This window comes from Erinaceus europaeus, chromosome 4, assembly GCF_950295315.1.
Source record: "Erinaceus europaeus chromosome 4, mEriEur2.1, whole genome shotgun sequence".
NCBI lineage: Eukaryota > Metazoa > Chordata > Mammalia > Eulipotyphla > Erinaceidae > Erinaceus > Erinaceus europaeus.
Window position 1 is genome coordinate 19,624,618 of NC_080165.1, and position 18,599 is coordinate 19,643,216.

The window sequence follows — 18,599 nt, forward strand, 5'->3', positions numbered from 1 at the left end:
CCCAGGTACAGGCAGCCGGGAGCTGAGAGCATTGGCTCCAGCCCAGGTCTGCCCGGCCCTGCTGGCCTCTGGACAGTAGAAGGACAGAGTGTCAAGCAAGGACAGGGGAGAGGGGTTCTGTTCTTAGAGGGGCTTATGTCCCTGCCCAGCAGATGAATGTGGTTATCAGGGAATTTAGAGAGGGCAGTTTGGCTCACCCATGCCCTAGTGCATCTGAAACCAGCTAACAGTTCACCTCATGTTTTCTTTCTGTCTTGGCACATAGCTCAATGACAGTTTTTAGTCTTCCTTGCAGTATGGGTCATGACCATTGGGATGTGGATGGGAGAGCTCTATAGCCCTACCAGATCACATTCACAGAAACCTTTCTTGAGTGTTCTCTCTCTCTTCCTCCCCCCCCTCCCCCAGCCTCCAGGTACCTGCTGAATATTGATGCCCAAGACAACTTGAGGCTCTCTGAGGAAAACTAGGCTACTGCCACCCTAATTTTTTGAATAATGGTCTGAAGCAGAGTCTCCTTTTCAGTCAACTGAGTATTAATGAAAATTCTATTGTGTTGGGCTGGTGATTCCATAATGGTACTGCAAAAGACTTAATGCCTGAGGCTCTGAGGTCCCAGTTTCAATCCTCAGTATGGTTGTAAGTCAGAGCTGAGCAGTGTTCTGGTCTTTCTCTCTGTATCGCTTTCTCATTAAAATAAAATAAAATAAAATATTTTGTTGGATGAAGCTAGCTTTACTGTAGATGTGTAAACCTATGGGGTACAAGAGAACTTACCTGAGTCTAGTAAATTGTCACCCTGTCTTAGCACTGTGGTTTCTTTTTATATGTTTTTTTTAATTTCTTTTTTTATTTAAGAAAGGATAAATTAACAAAACCATAGGGTAGGAGGGGTACAACTCCACACAATTCCCACCACCCAATCTCCATATCCCACCCCCTCCCCTGATAGCTTTCCCATTCTTTATCCCTCTGGGAGCATGGACCCAGGGTCGTTGTGGGTTGCAGAAGGTGGAAGGTCTGGCTTCTGTAATTGCTTCCCTGCTAAACATGGACGTTGACTGGTCGGTCCATACTCCCAGTCTGCCTCTCTCTTTCCCTAGTAGGGTAGGTCTCCAGGGAAGCGGAGCTCCAGGACACATTGGTGGGGTCTTCAGTCCAGGGAAGCCTGGCTGGCATCCTGATGGCTGAAAAGAGAGTTAACATACAAAGCCAAACAAATTGTTGAGCAATCATGGACCCAAAGGCTGGAATAGTGGAGAGGAAGTGTTGGGGGGGGGTACTCACTGCAAACTCTAGTGTACTTCTGCTTTCAGGTATATATTTTGCACTGGTTTATGGATACGTGTGAACATATGCTCTCTCTCAAAGAACCTGGTCTATATCTAGGTTTTGGGACTTTGTTAGAAAGTGAACCACCTGGGATGGAATTAGAGAATACTATGAAAGGAAAGGTCTCACCTGAGTAATGAAGCTGAAGGGTTGTCATTCCACACGTGAAGTCTCTGGACACAGTCTGAGCTGAAGCATGTTGAGGTTTTTATTTCTTTTAAAAATTTTTAAAAAATATTTATTTTCCCTTTTTGTTGCCCTTGTTTTCATTGTTGTTGTAGTTGTTGTTGATGTCGTTGTTGTTAGATAGGACAGAGAGAAATGGAGAGAGGAGGGGAAGACAGAGAGGGGGAGAGAAAGATAGACACCTGCCGACCTGCTTCACCACCTGTGAAGCAACTCCCCTACAGGTGGGGAGCTGGGGGCTCGAACTAGGATCCTTACACCGATCCTTGCGCTTTGTACCACATGCTCTTGACTTGCTGTGCTACTGCCCAACTCCCCCTTTTTATATGTTTTAACCAAGAACTAATCAGATAAAGGGATACTGACTAAATTTCAACATTAATTGTAATCCAGTTTATTGAAAACTTACTTTGCTTCCAAGCCTAGGCAAGCTTATGGGTTTGATCTTCAACACTTCATTACAGTCTCATCTAGTCACCCCACCACCCAAAATAGAAATAGGGAATTATCTTTGCTGCCACACCTTGTTTCTTAACTGTCCTGTGACATGCCGAGTTTCTGAGTTCTCCATTCCTTTATTTAGGGTCCATTGTTTCTTCTATTTCTGCTTCCAGCGTGAGAAGAACTGATGTCTCCCATATCTATCCTTACTATTCTGTGTTCTTCCCTCACTCCAGTGAGCCTGAGTGACCTCACAAATACCCAGGACAGATCATCACTCTCTACAGAAACTTTGGTGACTTTGGTTATTTGGAGAAGCCAATGTGGCTTCCCAGGCTTTCCCCCCTCTTTACTCCACATAATCACAGCCCCCCCAGCACAGTCCTCCACCTGGCTCATGCCTGCTTTCCCCCTCTTTACTCCACATAACCACAGGCTCTCCAGCACAGTCCTCCACTACAGCAAGACACCTCTGCCTTGCAACTCCCACCTACATGGCTGCACCCCACCTCCTTCAAGCCTGTAGTAAAAAGTACCCCCTACCCCCCAGGGAGGTCTGTCTGTCACCCTCTCTGACATTGCCACCTGCCCCTTCTATTTAATCCCTCCCCTTGCTGACTGCTCTCCTGAGCACTCATTACCATCTGACTTACTATGTAAGTTACTCATTCTTCTTGGTTACTGCTTGTCTCCCTCACTAGACTCTTCCATGCTGCAGGGAGGGATTGTTTTTATCAGTCGTTCACTGCCGTATCCCAGCGTCTACCACACTTGTAACACTCAGTAAGTACATGCTAAATGCATTATTCCAAAGGTCCCCTGGTTTCTGTACCAGTCCCTCTGTCCTTACCAAGTTATGAGGCCCACGTGGACAGGCTGTGCCTTGTTCATCATGGGATCCCCAGCACAGAGCCGAGGACATGGTGGGTGCTTAGTAAACACTGGTTCCTAAGAAACCAGAACTGTATGTGATCTACTTTTGGGTGTTTAGCCTTAGCAGACTGCTGAGGTCTAGATTCGTTCAAAGCATGTAACAGTAATAGTGGAGTACCTACTTTCACTCCCCATCAAAATTACTATCTTTTATTCTCAATTTTTTCTTTAAAAAATTTTTTTTTTGCCTCCAGGGTTATTGCTGGGGCTCAGTGCCTGCACCATGAATCCACTGCTCTGGGAGGCCATTTTCCCCCCCTTTAAAATTTTTTAAAAAAAAAATTTTTAAATATTTATTTTCCCTTTTGTTGCCCTTGTTGTTTTTCATTGTTGTTGTAGTTATTAGTGTTGTTGTTGTTGATGTCGTTGTTGTTAGATAGGACAGAGAGAAATGGAGAGAGGAGGGGAAGACAGAGGGGGGAGAGAAAGACAGATACCTGCAGACCTGCTTTACCGCCTGTGAAGCGACTCCCCTGCAGGTGGGGAGCCAGGGGCTTGAACCCGGATCCTTAAGCTGGTCCTTGAGCTTTGTGCCACGTGCACTTAACCCACTGCGCTACCGCCTGACCCCCTTCTTTTTTTGATTTTAAGCACAGCACAGTTCTGCTCTGGCTTATGATGGTGTTGGGGATTCAAACTGGACCTCAGAGTCTTAGGCATGAAGATATTTTGCATAATTATTATGCGCTACTCAAAATTTTAAAGATTTATTTTTAAGTCGAGGGTGGGGGGTGGGACTGGAGCATAGCTCTACTCTGGACTGTGAAGTTTTGGGGGTTGAATCCAGGATCTCACACATGCAAATCTTAGGCTTTACCCTCTGATCAGTGGCTCTGTAAATGGTAATGTTATTTATTTATTGCCTCCAGGGTTCTCACTGGGGCTCAGTGCCTGCACTATGAATCCACTGTTCCTGGCAGCCATCTTTTCCCCCTTGTTGTTGCTGGATAGGACAGAGAGAAATTGAGAGAGGAGGGGAGGACAGAGAGGGGGAGAGAAAGACAGACACCTGGAGACCTGCTTCACCGCCTGTGAAGTGACAACCCCCTTGAAGGTGGGGAGCCCAGGACTCGAACCGGGATCCTTGAACTCGTCCTTGCGCTTTGCACTATGTGTGCTTAACCCAGTGTGTCACCACCTGGCCGTACTGTTATTTCAATAGGAAAGCTGCTCTAAGGGAAGGAGCACATGTGGCTTTTTGATCCTGTGAGCGTTCTCATAAACATGACCTCGTGGTACCTGAATCTCTGGACTCAGCCTGCAGCCCCTCCCAAAGTCCAGGAGGAAGACAAGGGTCTCAGCAGGCGTGCTCCAATCTAGAGGAAGTAGCTGTGTGTGAAGCAGACAGGGGTCCCTAGTGGCCTCAGGGAACAGATGACAGTGTCTGAAGCAATAATGTATTCTAAGTGTACACGTGGGTGGACATCAGCAGCGGAGACTGCACTGCTGATGAGCTCTGATGAGCAGAGATGCACATTTCAGAGCAAGTCACAAGCCTCTTACAGCCTCCCAGCCCCGGCCTTTCCTGTGTCACCTCTCTGACCTCAGCTGGAGCAGAGAGGTCTCCTAGTTTCCAAAGAGAAACACAGGTACATAAGGGGTAAGGGGGAATTATACAGCCTTATTTTTTATTAGTATCCAGCAGGAAAATAGATCAGAATCCCCTCCCTGCTCCAACCCCACCTCCACCACCTGGGCCCTTGGGAGCAGGATCTGCCTAGGGAGCGTCTTCTGCCAGAGTTGTCCTTAGAGCCTGGGCACCGCTGCATGGCCACCCCTAGTGTGCAAGCCAACCACAGGCCCCTTCCTCCATAATGTGGGGGTGCAAGGGCAGCTGGCATTTCTCCAGCCCTCAGCTGTCAATCTTGCAATTGAAAAGATCGGCGATGTCCAGCAGAGCTTGGCGGATGTGTTTCCCGAAGCGCTGGGCATTCTGTGGGACCCAGGAGTTCAGACCAACTTCCAGGGTGACTCCCCTCCCCTGTTCCCACAGGCAAGGACTCCTTCCCAGTCACACAGGGCCCTGTAGGGTGCTCCCTTCCACAACCTTAATGGAAACAAGAGAGACTCACCGTCTCGGAGCTTGAAAACTTGCTGGAGATGTGGAAGAAGATTGTCTTCTCCCCAGCAATCATGTAGGAAACCCCATAGCCATCATCTGCTACCTGAGGACAATTCAGGGGCAAGGAAGAAGAGGTGGACCAAACCCTGAAGACCTGAAGGCCCAGCTAGTCTTTTCTCCACAGGGGTTCACAGAAGTGCTCCCCCACCCCCCAAGGAAAGAGTGTAGAAGCCAAAGGGTTCCGACCCCTGTGGCTCCAGGCCCCACCCAGGAATCCAGGACTTCATGCTTCCTTCAGGAGGCTCAAGGTCACCCCCTCTGATGGGGGCTCTCCAGTTCTCTGGAAAGTGAGCCTATGTGACGGCCTCAGTGGGAGAGTGAAATCTGCAGGGGACATACTTTAGAGGGGCCCAAGGTGCTTCCCAGCCCCCTGGACACCCATCCTGGGCATGGCCCCACTCCTCAGGAGGTCTCAGCTGGGGTGGATCCTAGGCAGCTTTCTGTAGGGTTAGTAACCGTCCATCCTGTTTGCACGTGGGCCAGGGCCATGGTTGTGCTCGTGTCTCTCCTCTGAAACCCCTGGGCTGGGCCACCCACTGCTGTCCAGTGAGGACACTTACAGGTCCAAAGCCACCTCCGGCACCCAGGTGATTGGGGTACTTGTTTGGGTCAAACATGTGGATCTGGAATTGAGCGATCTGGCTGGTGGAGAGGCGCCAGGGTTCTGACAGCACCTGTGGTAGGAAGGCTGCAGAGGTTAGATGCCATGCACATAAGCACACACCCATCCATAGCTGGCAGCCAAGCACCTGTGTGAGCTGGACTCTGTCCTGGCTGAGCTGTGGAAGTCAGTGCAGGAGCCAAAGACAGCACTGGCCTCCCTGGTCTGCTCTCCCCACTGCACCATCTGCATGGAGCCCTTGATAGTCACTCAGGCCCACTGGACTTGCCTGTTTCTGTGACTCCCCTCCTGCACCTGTCCCCCCACCACCACCCAACATACCCCTGCCCCACTGTGCAGGCCCAGGAAGTCCTCTCCTCTTTGACACTCGGCCTGTCTAATCCTCTTCACTTTGCCCGCAACCGGTCACCACTAGACAGATCACCCCACACATGACACCCGCTCCCTCATTTAGTGTCAAAGACTTGGGCAGAGTGCAGAGCAGGAAAGCTGGCCATAGTCTTCCAGAGCAACTTCAGGGCAACCAGCCAGCCAGAAAGCAGACCGAGAGCCACCAGGAAAGGACACCAGGACGAAAGACCCACTTATTGACAGCACTAACCTCTGCCAGGAAAGGGGAGTCAACCCCCAGGTACTTGGAGACCACATAAAGGCAGAAGAGGTGCCTGTCGATCCCAGACCCCGTCATGGCCAGGCGGTACATATTCTGGTGCTTCTCAGAAGCTTTCCGGAAGAGAATTTGAAGTTCTGATTTCTAAGGTCAGAAGCAGAGTAGTTAGTGGAGAACAGCCTTAACCCTCAAATCAGGTAGGAAATGGAGGCGGACTCCTCACCATAATGTTACAGGGAGCAGGGCTCACCTTGTGGGATCCCTTCATCATGGCCTGAACAAAGGCTGTGGACTCACTGGTACAGGAACGTACAGTCTCAGTCCGTCCCTCCCGGAACAGTCTAGTCATCGAGGCTTCATAGGTCAGGCAGAACTTGCCTCTATCCTAGGGAACACAGAGGGGTGAGTGTGGCAGGTGCCAAGTGCCCCCTGTACCCCAGCTGCCCTAGGCTCCTACCCGGAAGTGAGCCAGCTGCAAGGCAATCTGCACAAAGGCATCGGGGCTAGTCCGACACTTCTTGATGAGGCCTTTGCCGAAGGGCAAAAACTGGAAGCAGTATAATTCTAGGTCATCTGCCAGCGTCTTGGCCACCTGATAGGAGCTCTCAATGACCGCCTGGCACTGCCGAGACATGAAAACAGTCAGCAGGGAGCAAAGCAATCCAAGTAGGGCTCCAGGGTCATGCCTTGGAGGTCTGAAGCTTAGGTAACAGATGCAGGGCAAGACTGGGGAGCTCTCGGTACACGCCTCCATATCCTGGGGAGGAGACACAAAGGGCTCCCCGAGGGGCTGGGCTTCAGGGGAGGACTGAGGGGTTACAGGTGCTCCGTGAACACAATCACTAGACAGCCCTGGCACCTTTGTTCTCCCAGTGGGCAATCTGAACCCTGAGAAGGTGCAGACCCATCCCGAGAGTGCGGCAGAGCCAGAGGGGAGGAGGTGTCAGAGGGTCCCAGGGACTTGCGACTCTTACACGCCCACCCCTGCCCTTGCTTGACCTATGCACCTGCTCAGGAATGCTCCACTGCAGCCGCTGGGGAGGGGGCAGCCGGGGGCTGGGGTCTCCCACACAGTGCCCAGTCTTTGTGTAGCCCAGATGGAAGGAGTCAGTGCCGAGGACAAACTGCAAGGAGAAGGCAGGTTGGGAAGCCTGTCCTCCAGCCCGGAGCCCACCCTGAAGGACCCTCCTTTGGGCTTCTTACCTCCCATAGGTGGCCCATGATAGGGGCATCTGCCCATGCGTGTTCTGTGTTGAGGCCTAACTGGCCATTCTTGAAGGAGATGAGTGTGAAAGACTTGTCAAACCATCTGCAGGAGGAGAGCCAAGCAATGAAGGTAGGTGAGGTGCAGAGGAGGGCGGCGCAGGGAGCGGGCACCATACCTATTATAGCAATTGCCATGGAGCAGGGCTTTGCCGTAGAAGCTGAGACTGGCTTCATCTTCGGGGTCATAGCTGTAAGACTCCTCGTCCAGGGCCACAAAGAACGCGGCACGCTCAATGGCATCCAGAGAAGCCTTGTTCTTGCCAGAGCTGAAGAAATCCTGGCGTGCCTGCGCCCACTCTGTTCTGTGGGCACAGACAAGAACAGAATGAGCGGCCAGGTCACTGCTGAGGAGGGCACTGCCTGAGACCTGACAGGACTGGTGAGGTGGAAGGTGCCCTTGGCCCTCAGCACTCCCACTTACCCACCACCCAGTTAGTGGGTGGACACACAGGCATGGCAGGTGATGCCTGCTACCTGGTGCCATCACACCAGTGCCCCTCACAGAGTGGGTCCTGGTTTGGACAGAGGACACCTTGCTGGCACACCCCTCTCCCAGTCATGCCTCCAGTTCTGAGTCCGGGGCAGCATGCAGAGCCCCGAAGCAGCCAGGCCAGGCTCTAATACCTTCCCCCAGCAGTGAGGGCCGCCAGCTTCTCCTCCCCAGGCTGAGGTGGAGAGGGGTCATCCAGAATCCTCTGGAACTGCATCTCTAGGTCCCGAGGCTGGAGTAGGCGTGAGCCCTCATAGATCCACACCTTGAAGAAGCGGCCCTTATGGTAGACGGCCACGTGCCTGCTTTCAGCGAGGTGCTGCAGTATGTCTGCGATAGAAGCTGCGACTGAGGGAGGATGGTGGCAGCAGCTCCCTTCCCCAGCCCCCTTGGAAAGGGATCCCAGGCATATTCTTTCTTTTTTAAAATATTTATTGTTGCCCTTGTTTATTGTTGTAGATATTACTGTTTTTGTTATTGATGTCGTCGTTGGATAGGACAGAGAGAAATGGAGAGATGAGGGGAAGACAGAGGGGGGAGAGAAAGAGAGACACCTGCAGACCTGCTTCACCGCTTGTGAAGTGACTCCCCTGCAGGCGGGGAGCCGGGGGCTTGAACTGGGATCCTTATGACGGTCCTTGCGCTTTGCGCCAAATGAGCCTAACCCGCTGCACTACCGCCCGACTCCCTATTCTTTTCTATTCTTATTTTATTTATTATTTTTGCCTTCAGGGTTATCACTGGGGCTCAGTGCCTACACTATGAATCCACTGCTCTTGGAGGCCATTTTTTCCATTTTGTTGTTGTTTTTCCTTGTTGTTATTATTACTGTTGTTGGAAGGACAGAGAGAATTCGAGAGAGGAGGGGAAGACAGAGAGGGAGAAAAAAAGACAGATGCCAGCAGACCTGCTTCACTGCTTGTGAATCGACTCCCCTGCAGGTGGGGAGTCGGGGGCTAGAACTGGGGTCCTTACACCAGTCCTTATGCTTTGAGCTATGTGCGCTTAACCCATTGTGCTACTGCCTGGCCCTACCCCTGGCATATTCTATTTGTGCTGTGTCCAACTTAACCTGCGCTTCCTTCCCTGGAGGCAGAATCTACCTGCACTTAGCTGGGCCCTGTGTTGGGTGCCTCCTCTACCTCTGGTTTAATGCTAACAATAGTTCTATGAGGTTTCTCATAGAAGAAGTTGCAACTGGGAGTCGGGCAGTAGTGCAGCAGGTTAAGTGCAGGTGGCGCAAAGTGCAAGAACCGGCCTAAGGATCCAAGTTTGAGCCCCTGGCTCCCCTCCTGCAGGGGAGTCGCTTCACAGGCGGTGAAGCAGGTCTGCAGGTGTCTCTCTCTTCCCCTCTCTGTCTTCCCCTCCTCTCAGTATTTCTCTCTGTCCTATCTAGCAACGATGACATCAATAACAACAACAATAACTACAACAATAAAAAAACAACAAGGGCAACAAAAGGGAATAAGTAAATAAATATTTTTATTTTAAAAATATTTATTTACTTATTCCCTTTTGTTGTTTTATTGTTGTTGTAGTTATTGTTGTTGTTATTGATGTCATTGTTGTTGGATAGGACAGAGAGAAATGGAGAGAGGAGGGGAAAACAGAGAGGGGGAGAGAAAGATAGACACCTGCAGACCTGCTTCACCGCCTGTGAAGCAACTCCCCTGCAGATGGGGAGCCAGGGGCTTGAACCTGGATCCTTATGCCAGTCCTTGTGCTTCGCGCCACCTGAGCTTAACCCGTTGCACTACCGCCCGACTCCCGTAAATAAATATTAAAAAAAAAAAAAAAAGAAGAAGAAGAAGTTGCAACTATGGGACATTACAGATTGGCCTGCTGTCAGAAATGGGGAGGCTGCTGTTCCCACAGGCCATTTAGTCAGCCCCCTTAGTCATCCCCTTACTACACTCCAGGTTCCTAGAAGGGAACCCCCAAATCCAGGAGGATAGCAGCACCCCCCTACACACACACATACACACACACACACACACACACACACATTCCCAAGAAACATTTGTTCTATACTGTGAACCTGCAGAGGAGAGGTTCTGTCTGGTTCCTCAAGGTCCCAGCACAAGCATCCTACTTTAAACAGGTCTCTAAAGTCATAACAAACTATTTTTTAGATATGTGATCCTAAGTCACAGAGGACAGCTGTGGGAGCCTAGCTATGCGGTTCCCCGGTGGGGACGGAGAAGTCTCTGTGCCCATGGCCCCACCAAGAGTGCCTGGCTGTAGCTTGGTACCTGTATCCTTGCCCGGGATTCGAGTGGTATTGAACATTCTTTCCATCTGGTAGGAGCACATGGGCACTAAGTTCATTGCCATCACCTGGGAGGAAGGTTCAGCACAGGTCAGAAGGGGCCCTCCTTTCCCCAGTGTACCCTCCACCTCAACACAACTCACGGGTTTGATGTCTTCACGATCCAGTTTACGACGGTAAGTGATCATGGCATGGACAACATTACCCAGGCGAGCTGCCTGCACTTCTGTGTTCTTGATGAGCACAAAGTCCTAGAGAGAGAGAGAGAGAGAGGAGGGAGAGAGAATGTGTGTGTGTGTCAGTCTACAGGGTGGCTGGGACAGACGTGTGCAAAGGCATGCCTCCTCTGTGCAAGGACCCGAAGTGTCCTGCCCCTCATTTCTGGTCTGACCTGGGTATATTGCAGCACTGGTCACTCACTCCTTTGAACCTACTTTGACCTGAATGGCTTCGCCTAAGTAATTTCATTTGTTCATATTTTAGTTTGCTTAGAGGTAGGGATTCCACTACGAAAAACAAAAAAAATGTACAACCTCTGGTCTGGACAAATGGTATGTAAGTTTCTGGGAGGCCAGCTTTACAGAGGAGGGGACTGTCAGCACTGCCCAGATCATGCTTTGGACAGTGGAGGCGAAGGGGAGAGGCGTGTGGAGGAGACTGTACTTGGGAAGCAGGGAGACCAGCTGACTATGCACAGGCAGATGCTGGGAGCATTAGGGCTGACCACATGGTGCGCGGCCTCTTGAGCTCTAAGGGAAGCAATCCTGATCTGCAAAGTGACACAAAGGGAAGTATGTTCAAGGAAGTTCCCTAATAGTGGTGTCCGGATTTTGGTCAGGCCAGTAAGGAAACTCAGGAAGGAAATGACAGAGCTGGGGTGGGCAGACAATGGGCCTGAAGGACTCTGGGGTGACAGAGTCAGGCTGTGGGGTTTCCTGGATTCTCCAGAGTTTCAGCATCTCTATGATTCCTAAGCTTGTTCCTGTCTAGTCTCCTAGGATTTCTCCTTTCACCCAGGTCATTCTAGAGAACCCCCACTTTCCCAAGGAAACTACTACCAGGGCTCTGAGTTGTCCTCCAGGGCCCTTTGTCCCCAAGACCTGGAACTGGGGCCAGAGCTGGGCACATGTGATCCCATTCTTACCATGGCGTAATAGTTGCTATTCACCATGAGGGGGCTCCTGCCTCGCAGATAGATGTATTCTTCCCACCAGTCACTCACCTGTGGGTGGGTGGAGGTCAGAGTTGTGCAGAAAGGAAAGCTGTGCAGTTGGGTGAGGGCAAGCTGGAAGGAACAACTCACATAGTTTGTCGCCCACCATGACTTGAGTATTAGATACTTCTGCAGCCTGGGGGCAGTGTTTTCCTGGAATTCTTTGGCCAGCTTCTCCATTCGATTATATTCCTCTTCACCCAGCAAAGGATGTACTGACGCCAGGTACTGTTGGGCCAGATTATCATCAGCATGGGGGGCAAACAATGATGACCAGCCTAGTCCCATTGGCCCCTGTGAGAGAGTCCCTTATGTTTAGAAAAGTCCTCTGAGGGAGTCGGGCAGTAGCGCAGCGGGTTAAGCACACGTGGCGCTAAGTGCAAGGACCGGCGTAAGGATCCAGGTTCGAGCCCCCGGCTCCCCACCTGCAGGGGAGTCGCTTCACAGGCGGTGAAGCAGGTCTGCAGGTGTCTGTCTCTCCCCCTCTCTGTCTTTCCCTCCTCTCTCCATTTCTCTCTGTCCTATTCAACAACAACAACAACAACAATAACAACAACAAAAATAATAACTACAACAACAATAGAAAACAAGGGCAACAAAAGGGAAAATAAATAAAATATTAAAAAAATTTTCAAAAAAAAAAGTCCTCTGTGTCCATTTTACCCCTCAGCCCCCCCCCCCCCACACACACTGAGATGCTTGATTCACACACCCGCTGAATTGTGGCTGGCACAGTGGGCACAGGAAGCTTGGGCAGAGATGTCTGGAAGCTGTAGAGCATGGGCCGCCGGCTGGACAGGAGACGGACACAAATCTGCGGGTACAAAGCAGAATGTTGGAGGGGAGCCAGGGGGAGGAGTGGGAACAAACTGGATTGAGAACTGGTTTCAGACCCTCAGAATCAGGACAAGCCCACACATCAGGCACTGGCCCGCCTCTCTCTGCAGCTCACAACCCAAGTGAGGTGCCCTGGGGTCTCAGACAAGATGGCTGAATCCCTCCACTGGCTTCTGCTCACAGCCCAAACTTTGGTGAAACGGCTGGTCCGGCCATGCATCTCAAACATCCAACCATGGTAGGAAAGAAGCCACTTCAGGGTTTGGCGGAAGAAGAAGATGCCTGTCATCCAGGCTGCCGTGGAGAAGATAGCCATGCTGATCAATGCCCGGCTCTGCGGGGTCTGGTAGGTACCACTTCTGTGGGAGAAGGGGAGGGGGCTGCAGAGGGTTCACTCCAGGCCAACCTGGGGGACATTCTGATTTTTCTAGTCCTGAGGGTTGTGAACCATCTTAAGGGAGGCAGCGAGGAGATGAGCCTCGTTGGGCCCTCTCATATATGAGTATCTCATCCAGACTAAGGGGTGTGGGGCCGAGATGGGGTGGTGCTGGCTCCACAGAGGCTGCCCGCATGGCCTCCCATGGCGATTGTCCCCTATCTGTTCAGCCTAGGAGCCCTCACCCTCTCCCCTGACACCCGTGCCCTTCCAGGTCTGGCTTCTTACCCCTCAGGGAGGTATTTCTGGATGTGACAGACCATCCCCATGGAGATGTCCACGTTGCAGTAGGAGGAGCCCACTGTGGCCACGGCGACAACCAGCCAGCTAGTGGGGCTGCCAGGGTATACACCCCTAAGGATGCCGTTCTGTGGGGCAGAAACAAGCATCTTTAAAAAGCAAGACGGTCAAGGCGAGCAGGCATTTAGGAGGCTCCGGTCTTTGCCTGGGCAGTTTTCTTCCTTCCTCACTTGTTGTGTCCTCACTCCTTCACGCTCGCACACCGAGTCCCACCGTCACCTGCTGCACGCCCATCCACACCTACCGCACCCCCCTGGTTTCTGCACTGCCGGAACATTTGCCTGCAGACCTCTCAGCTGAGGCTGGGGGACGGAGGACCTTGACAATGGGCGGCAGCTGGCACCTGGCCTCTGTCTCCCCGGAAGGCTTTATTCTGAGCTTGCGGGGCGGAAGCGACCAAGAGAAACACCTGTGCCCACCTTGATTCGAATTAGACGTTTCTTCCAGGAGTTGATCCCGGACAGATATATGTGTTTCAGGGCCTCCCGACTGAGCCGGAAGTCGACCCCGTCCGGGGTCACAGTGAACTGGAAGGCCACCGCCTGGTGAGCTTCCGCCATCCTGAGGGTTGGCCGGCACCTGGGAGGGGGGCGCAAGAGTGGGCGCGGGCGGGCTCGGGCGGCTCTGCCCCGGCACCCGCAGTGTTCCGCCCACCTGTCTGAAGCCCCGCCCCGCTGGCTATAGCCCCGCCCCGCGCCCCGTTAGCTGCAGCCCCTACCACCCCGCCCACCCCTGCGCCCACCGCCCGCGCCCCCTAGCTGCAACCCGCCCCCCCAACGCCGGCTAGTTGCACCCCCTTCTGCCTCGCCCTGCTAGTTGCAGTCACCTCCCCCCACTCACCCCCTTCCCAAGTTAGCCTCTCCCCTCCCCAGCCCGCCGGCAGCCCCCAACCCGGCCAACGGCCGCCGAACCCTTGAGCCTAGCGTTCAGGGCGAGTTCCGGGCACAGCGGCCTTGAAAGTTTCAGGAGCCAAGAGGGCAGGGAAGGCTGGGCTCAGGGTGGTGGCGAGAGGCATCCAGGCAGCCGAGCCGGTCTGGGCTAGGGGTGGGGGGAGGGGGGGTCCCTAGTGGAGACCGCGTGCGCCCAAGTGCCAATGCCAGTCTGGGGCGGATCGCCCTGCTCTGCCCCCCTACTCACGACTCGCGTTCACTTCTGTCCGCGTGTGGGGCCAGTCACCCTGGCCGGTGTCCCCACGTCCTTCAGGCCTGGCCACCCTGCTCCGCCCTCACCGGGAACCTGATACCCACTCCCAAATTTGGGTTGAGAAACAGACACAGGGCGGCAGCCCAAATGCCCTCCCCTCAGAGGCAGGAATCAGGCTTGGGGGGGGTCAGTGTTTCTACAAGCTGAAGATTGCCCAAAGGTCTGGGAACCTGGGGGACCCAAGGGCTCACGTGAGGGTGGTGGCATTAGAGCTAAAAATAGTAGAATGTAGGGGAAAGTTCATCCGTGTCAACTGTGTCGCCTACCCTGAAATCCAGCGCTCAAGGTTGGAGAGCCACACCCCAAGGAGCTCGTTGTAACCTCACTACTTACTCCTTACCCAAGGTCTCTTAGTATTTACCATCAGAGGAAGGGATGGGTAACAAAAGGCTCCAACTGACAGAGTAGACCCTTTACCACTTTCAAGCCCTGAGCACCAAACAGCTGATAGGAGGGGGAAACTGAGGCTCCCTGCAGCCCTCACTTTATCAGTGTGGTACTCCTTGGTTAATACTCTAATGCATCCAAGCAAAGTCAAACACAGATGGAATGAAGAAGCTTGTTTATTGTCTTAAGGTACAGTCCTGTCTGACTGCCCGCTGTGGGGACAGCCAGTTCAAACTCGTGGAGAGGTCAGTCTCCTGAACCCAAGTCTCACTGGGGGCTCAGCCCAGTCCCTGGGGCCTCTTGCAGTCTTTGCCTGCCCTCCAATTCCTTGGAGGGCCGCCCTGCCTTAGAGGCTCTAGGAGAAATCTGAGGAGTTAGAAGGTGGAGAGTCAGGATGAGGGGTGGAGGTTGGTCAGCTGCTGTTTCTGCTGGAAGTAGAGCTGGAAGCGAGACTGGGCATACTCCTAGGACATGAAACCCACCCCACAAACTGGTAAGGCTTGAGACTAGAACCCCACCCCACCCCCTCAATGTGTCCAGTCACCCCCAAAGGTCCACTCGGAGGACATAAGGCCCTGCTGCTTCCCCCACACTGCCAGACTAACCCACCTGGGCTACTCACCAAGTAACCAAATTCTATAGTGGACATGGATGCCTGGAGAATGGACCACAGACCCCAAAAGAAATGGGATGCCAAAGTGTATCTGGCGGGGGGGTGGGGGGGGGAGTAAGGGGCTTAGAGAACATTCGGCATTGCGGAGTTTACCACTCCAAGGCTGGTTATATCCAGAAGCTCTAGCTCCTTCCCATCACCGCAAATCCTCCCGTTCTGACTTGTCTTCCTGTCAGTCTCAGGCCCATCCTTGCTCCCTGCCCCCACTTTGTCTTTGTCCCTTACCTGCAGCCTGAGTCTGACTGCTTTGCCCTCAGTCGTCCCTTTCCTGTTCTACCTCGGCCCCATCCACTTCTCCTCACCTACTGATCTCTACCAGCAAATCTCCTTCCAGTTTCTTCTGTTCCTCTCTGGAGATGGTCTCCCCTTTCTTTACCTCTGCCAGGTAACACCGAATAAAATGAAGCTGAAATCAGCAGACACGAGTCAGGAACTGGAAAGACTACAGAGCCTCTCCCAGTTTATATCCTTCCTTTTAAACAGAAATTGAGAGGGAAGAGATAGATAGATAGACACCTGCAGCACAGCTTCATCACTTGTGAAATGTGCCCCCTGCAGGTGGGAACTGGGGGCTTGACCTGGGTATCTGCACATGGTAACCTGTGCTCAGCCCGGTGTGCCACCACCTGGGCCCCTCTCACCATTCCTTTTAGATGCCACCTTCTTCTTCCCACACAGGTCAGACCCTCCCCCTAGGCCCTGGTTCCCATACCTGCTGTTCTTGAGTGGGGTAGTCTGCAGGCTGTGCTTTGTAGTAAGGCCACTCATCATGGGTATAATCATAAACCCACTCACAAAAATGGTTCCCAATGTCAAAGCCCCTGGGGAAAGAAGGTGTAATTCAGTTCCCAAATACCTGGGAGTGTAGACATGAAGGTCTGGTCTGTTTTCCAGGGCACTGTGTGAACAGACCGATTGGAGACGCTCTGGCCTCACCTGTAGTTATAACTGCTGTATTCAAAGTCCACCAGCATAAGGCTGTCGGCATTTTCTGGCTCTGAGAGCAGCAAGATGTTCCCTGGGGAGTGTGGTGGTGGTGGTGGTGGTGGGGTTGTCACTCCAGAACTTTCTGGCCCCCCCTCACCTTGGGCTGAGAGGCTCAGCTGCCTTTTCCTACCTTCCTGGATGTCATTGTGACAGAAGACCACGGGGGACGGGGTAGAGTGTAGAAACTTCCTGCAAGAGAGCACGCCAGGGTTCTGAGCAGTGGGGGGGTTAGAGCTATCTCGGGCAGGCTCCACCCCCAGCCCTCAGCAGACCCTGGGAGGACCCCCACAGTACCTGGCACCCCCTTCTGTGCTCTCCTGCTCCCTCCTGCGGCCCTTACCTGAGGTTGCCCATCTCATCCTTCAGGCTGTACATTTCCAACAGGTTCGCCTGTCTAGTGGGAGGCAGGTCCTGTATCTGCTTTAGGTACCTTAGGGCCAAAGAACAGTCGGACATGCGCATTGTGTTATCCGTCCCCTCAACTCTCCTATTTAACCTAGCCAGACTGTCCTACTAGTTTTCCCACCCCTGTCTAAAAAATGTTTGGAAGTCTGTTCTGGGAGACCCTGTGAGACACTCAGTCACCTTGGAACTGGACAAAATCATTTGCAGTCACAGCTCAGTATGGTAACTGTCAGCCCAAGGGGGCTCCGACTCACCGCTCCATGGTTCCAAACAGCCAGTGGGGCTCCTTGGTGAAAGGCATCTGCATGCAGTGGAACTGGGCCATCTTTGTGGCGATGGCTGCTGACAACACTGGTTCTTGAAGCTCCCGCGTTTTCAGAGGCCGGCTCTGCACCCAGGAACCTATCAGGGTGGTGAGGGGGGCTGGGGCAGGAGGGGGAAGGGGTTGGGGAATGGGGGGAGGTCAGGGTCTTGGGGGAGGGGCTTCCCTACTTGGGGTGGGGGTGCGAAGATAAATCATGGGATGGGGACAGGGCCGGGAGGAGGGGATGCCTCAGGGAGTTCAGGCCAGGCTCATACTGGGATGTACTGTTCCAGTCGGCCCTCTGGAAAGACTCCGTAGAGCTGAGGCCCCAGCGACCGCTCAGCAAGGATGGCGAACATCACACTTTCGAGGACCAACGAGTCCACACCCTGAAAGATGGGCAGTAAAGGGGCCAGAGAGTCACGGGAGGGTCTGCTTTCCCCTCCCACCAGCGCTGGGACTCGTGATTTTGCTGTCGGGAGGATCCAGAGCGCCAGCTTTAAGATGCTTTCATATGGCCCTGGCCTGTGCGATGGGGACACCGTCATCCGCGACACTAGATGCATGGTCCGCAAGCCGGTGGCCACTGCGGCCCTCGCCCCCTCTTCACCTGCAGGATGGCGCCATACAGTCGCAGCAGCACCTCCCGGGGCTCCTCGCCAACGCTGGATAAGCGGTCGGGCAGCGAGCAGCGGAACAACAGGTTGCTGAGCCCTCCGCTGGGGAGGGACCCAGAGTGCGCGCTCAGCCCGAGGCCCCGCCCCCCGCCCCGCCCCCGCCGGGCGCTGACCCCTGACCTCCCACCTCACGGGCTGGACCCTCAGCTCCTCGGGCCGCACTCCGCGCCAGGCCCCGCCCAGGTACTCCCGGCACCACTGGTAGGCTCGGTGTTCGGCGTCACGCGACAGCGACGAGAAGCGCCGCCGGTTCGGGACCGCGGCTGGGCACCTGGGCGGCTGCGAACTGTCTACAGCTGCCCGGTCGTAGACAGACCCTCCCCCGGCCACAGACGTGCTCTCCGCTGCCATGGCGCGGGGTCGGCCCGGCCGGGCCCGACGTTGGTCCCACTACAGTCAGCCCCTCTGGAGGGCTCGATTCCTTCCGGCAACGCTCGGCTCCGCTTCCGGCTCGCCTGCCCGTCGCCCGTCAGACTCGGGTCTTTCCGGCTCCTCTCGACAGGGGGCGGGGCCAACCGGCTCTTTCCCCCCCCCCCCCCCCGACCGTGGTTCGACCGTGGTTCGGAACCTACAGAAGGCCAAGTCTCGCGCGTTTCTGCCCGGCCTGTGCGGTTTCCGAGCCGAGATTTACGGTGCCTCTCCCAGAGTCAGACAGGACCTGGATACGCCCCTAAGGCGGGGCTGCCAGTCGGGTGGGCTGCCGTTTGGACCATGTCCCGGAAACAGAAGAGCGTATGGACCAGTAAGAAGCGTCGCAAGAGGCTGGGCGATTCTGATTGGCAGTATGGTACCTGGAGGGCGGGGTCTAATTAATAGGCGTTCCCGGAAGTTGCTTGTGATGGATGTCTGACCTCTGGCCAGCGGGGCAGTAGGGTGTGCGAATTGTGTTTCCAACTTCCGGAAGTC

At 53.8% G+C, this 18,599-nt stretch overlaps 2 protein-coding genes across 4 annotated transcripts; both read right to left on the reverse strand.

Moving 5' to 3' along the window:
* Positions 1 to 4,493: 4,493 nt before the first annotated feature.
* Positions 4,494 to 14,414, reverse strand: CPT1B (carnitine palmitoyltransferase 1B). Of its 2 annotated transcripts, none has more exons than XM_016186560.2 (19): positions 14,195 to 14,414; positions 13,477 to 13,636; positions 12,986 to 13,125; positions 12,503 to 12,680; positions 12,197 to 12,298; positions 11,575 to 11,712; positions 11,416 to 11,493; positions 10,415 to 10,522; positions 10,255 to 10,339; positions 8,137 to 8,332; positions 7,629 to 7,814; positions 7,450 to 7,555; positions 7,254 to 7,370; positions 6,704 to 6,868; positions 6,497 to 6,631; positions 6,238 to 6,390; positions 5,575 to 5,688; positions 4,965 to 5,057; positions 4,494 to 4,825 (listed from the first exon to the last, which is right to left on the reverse strand). In XM_016186560.2, the coding sequence occupies exons 2-19, from the start codon at positions 13,615 to 13,617 to the stop codon at positions 4,745 to 4,747; spliced, it is 2,316 nt and encodes a 771-aa protein (XP_016042046.1). In that variant the 5' UTR covers positions 13,618 to 13,636; positions 14,195 to 14,414; the 3' UTR covers positions 4,494 to 4,744. The 2 variants fall into 2 exon arrangements, with proteins under 2 accessions (XP_016042046.1, XP_016042048.1); XM_016186562.2 differs by lacking the exon at positions 14,195 to 14,414 and adding an exon at positions 13,969 to 14,102.
* A 391-nt stretch (positions 14,415 to 14,805) lies between these two features.
* On the reverse strand, positions 14,806 to 18,346 carry CHKB (choline kinase beta). Of its 2 annotated transcripts, XM_007519365.3 has the most exons (11): positions 17,821 to 18,345; positions 17,627 to 17,735; positions 17,292 to 17,405; positions 16,967 to 17,100; positions 16,648 to 16,737; positions 16,438 to 16,496; positions 16,257 to 16,338; positions 16,033 to 16,141; positions 15,623 to 15,726; positions 15,270 to 15,351; positions 14,806 to 15,111 (listed from the first exon to the last, which is right to left on the reverse strand). In XM_007519365.3, exons 1-11 carry the CDS (start codon positions 18,042 to 18,044, stop codon positions 15,037 to 15,039), a joined length of 1,182 nt encoding a protein of 393 aa, XP_007519427.1. In that variant the 5' UTR covers positions 18,045 to 18,345; the 3' UTR covers positions 14,806 to 15,036. The 2 variants fall into 2 exon arrangements, with proteins under 2 accessions (XP_007519427.1, XP_060044861.1); XM_060188878.1 differs by lacking the exon at positions 15,270 to 15,351 and having other exon boundaries at positions 17,821 to 18,346.
* Positions 18,347 to 18,599: the final 253 nt, after the last annotated feature.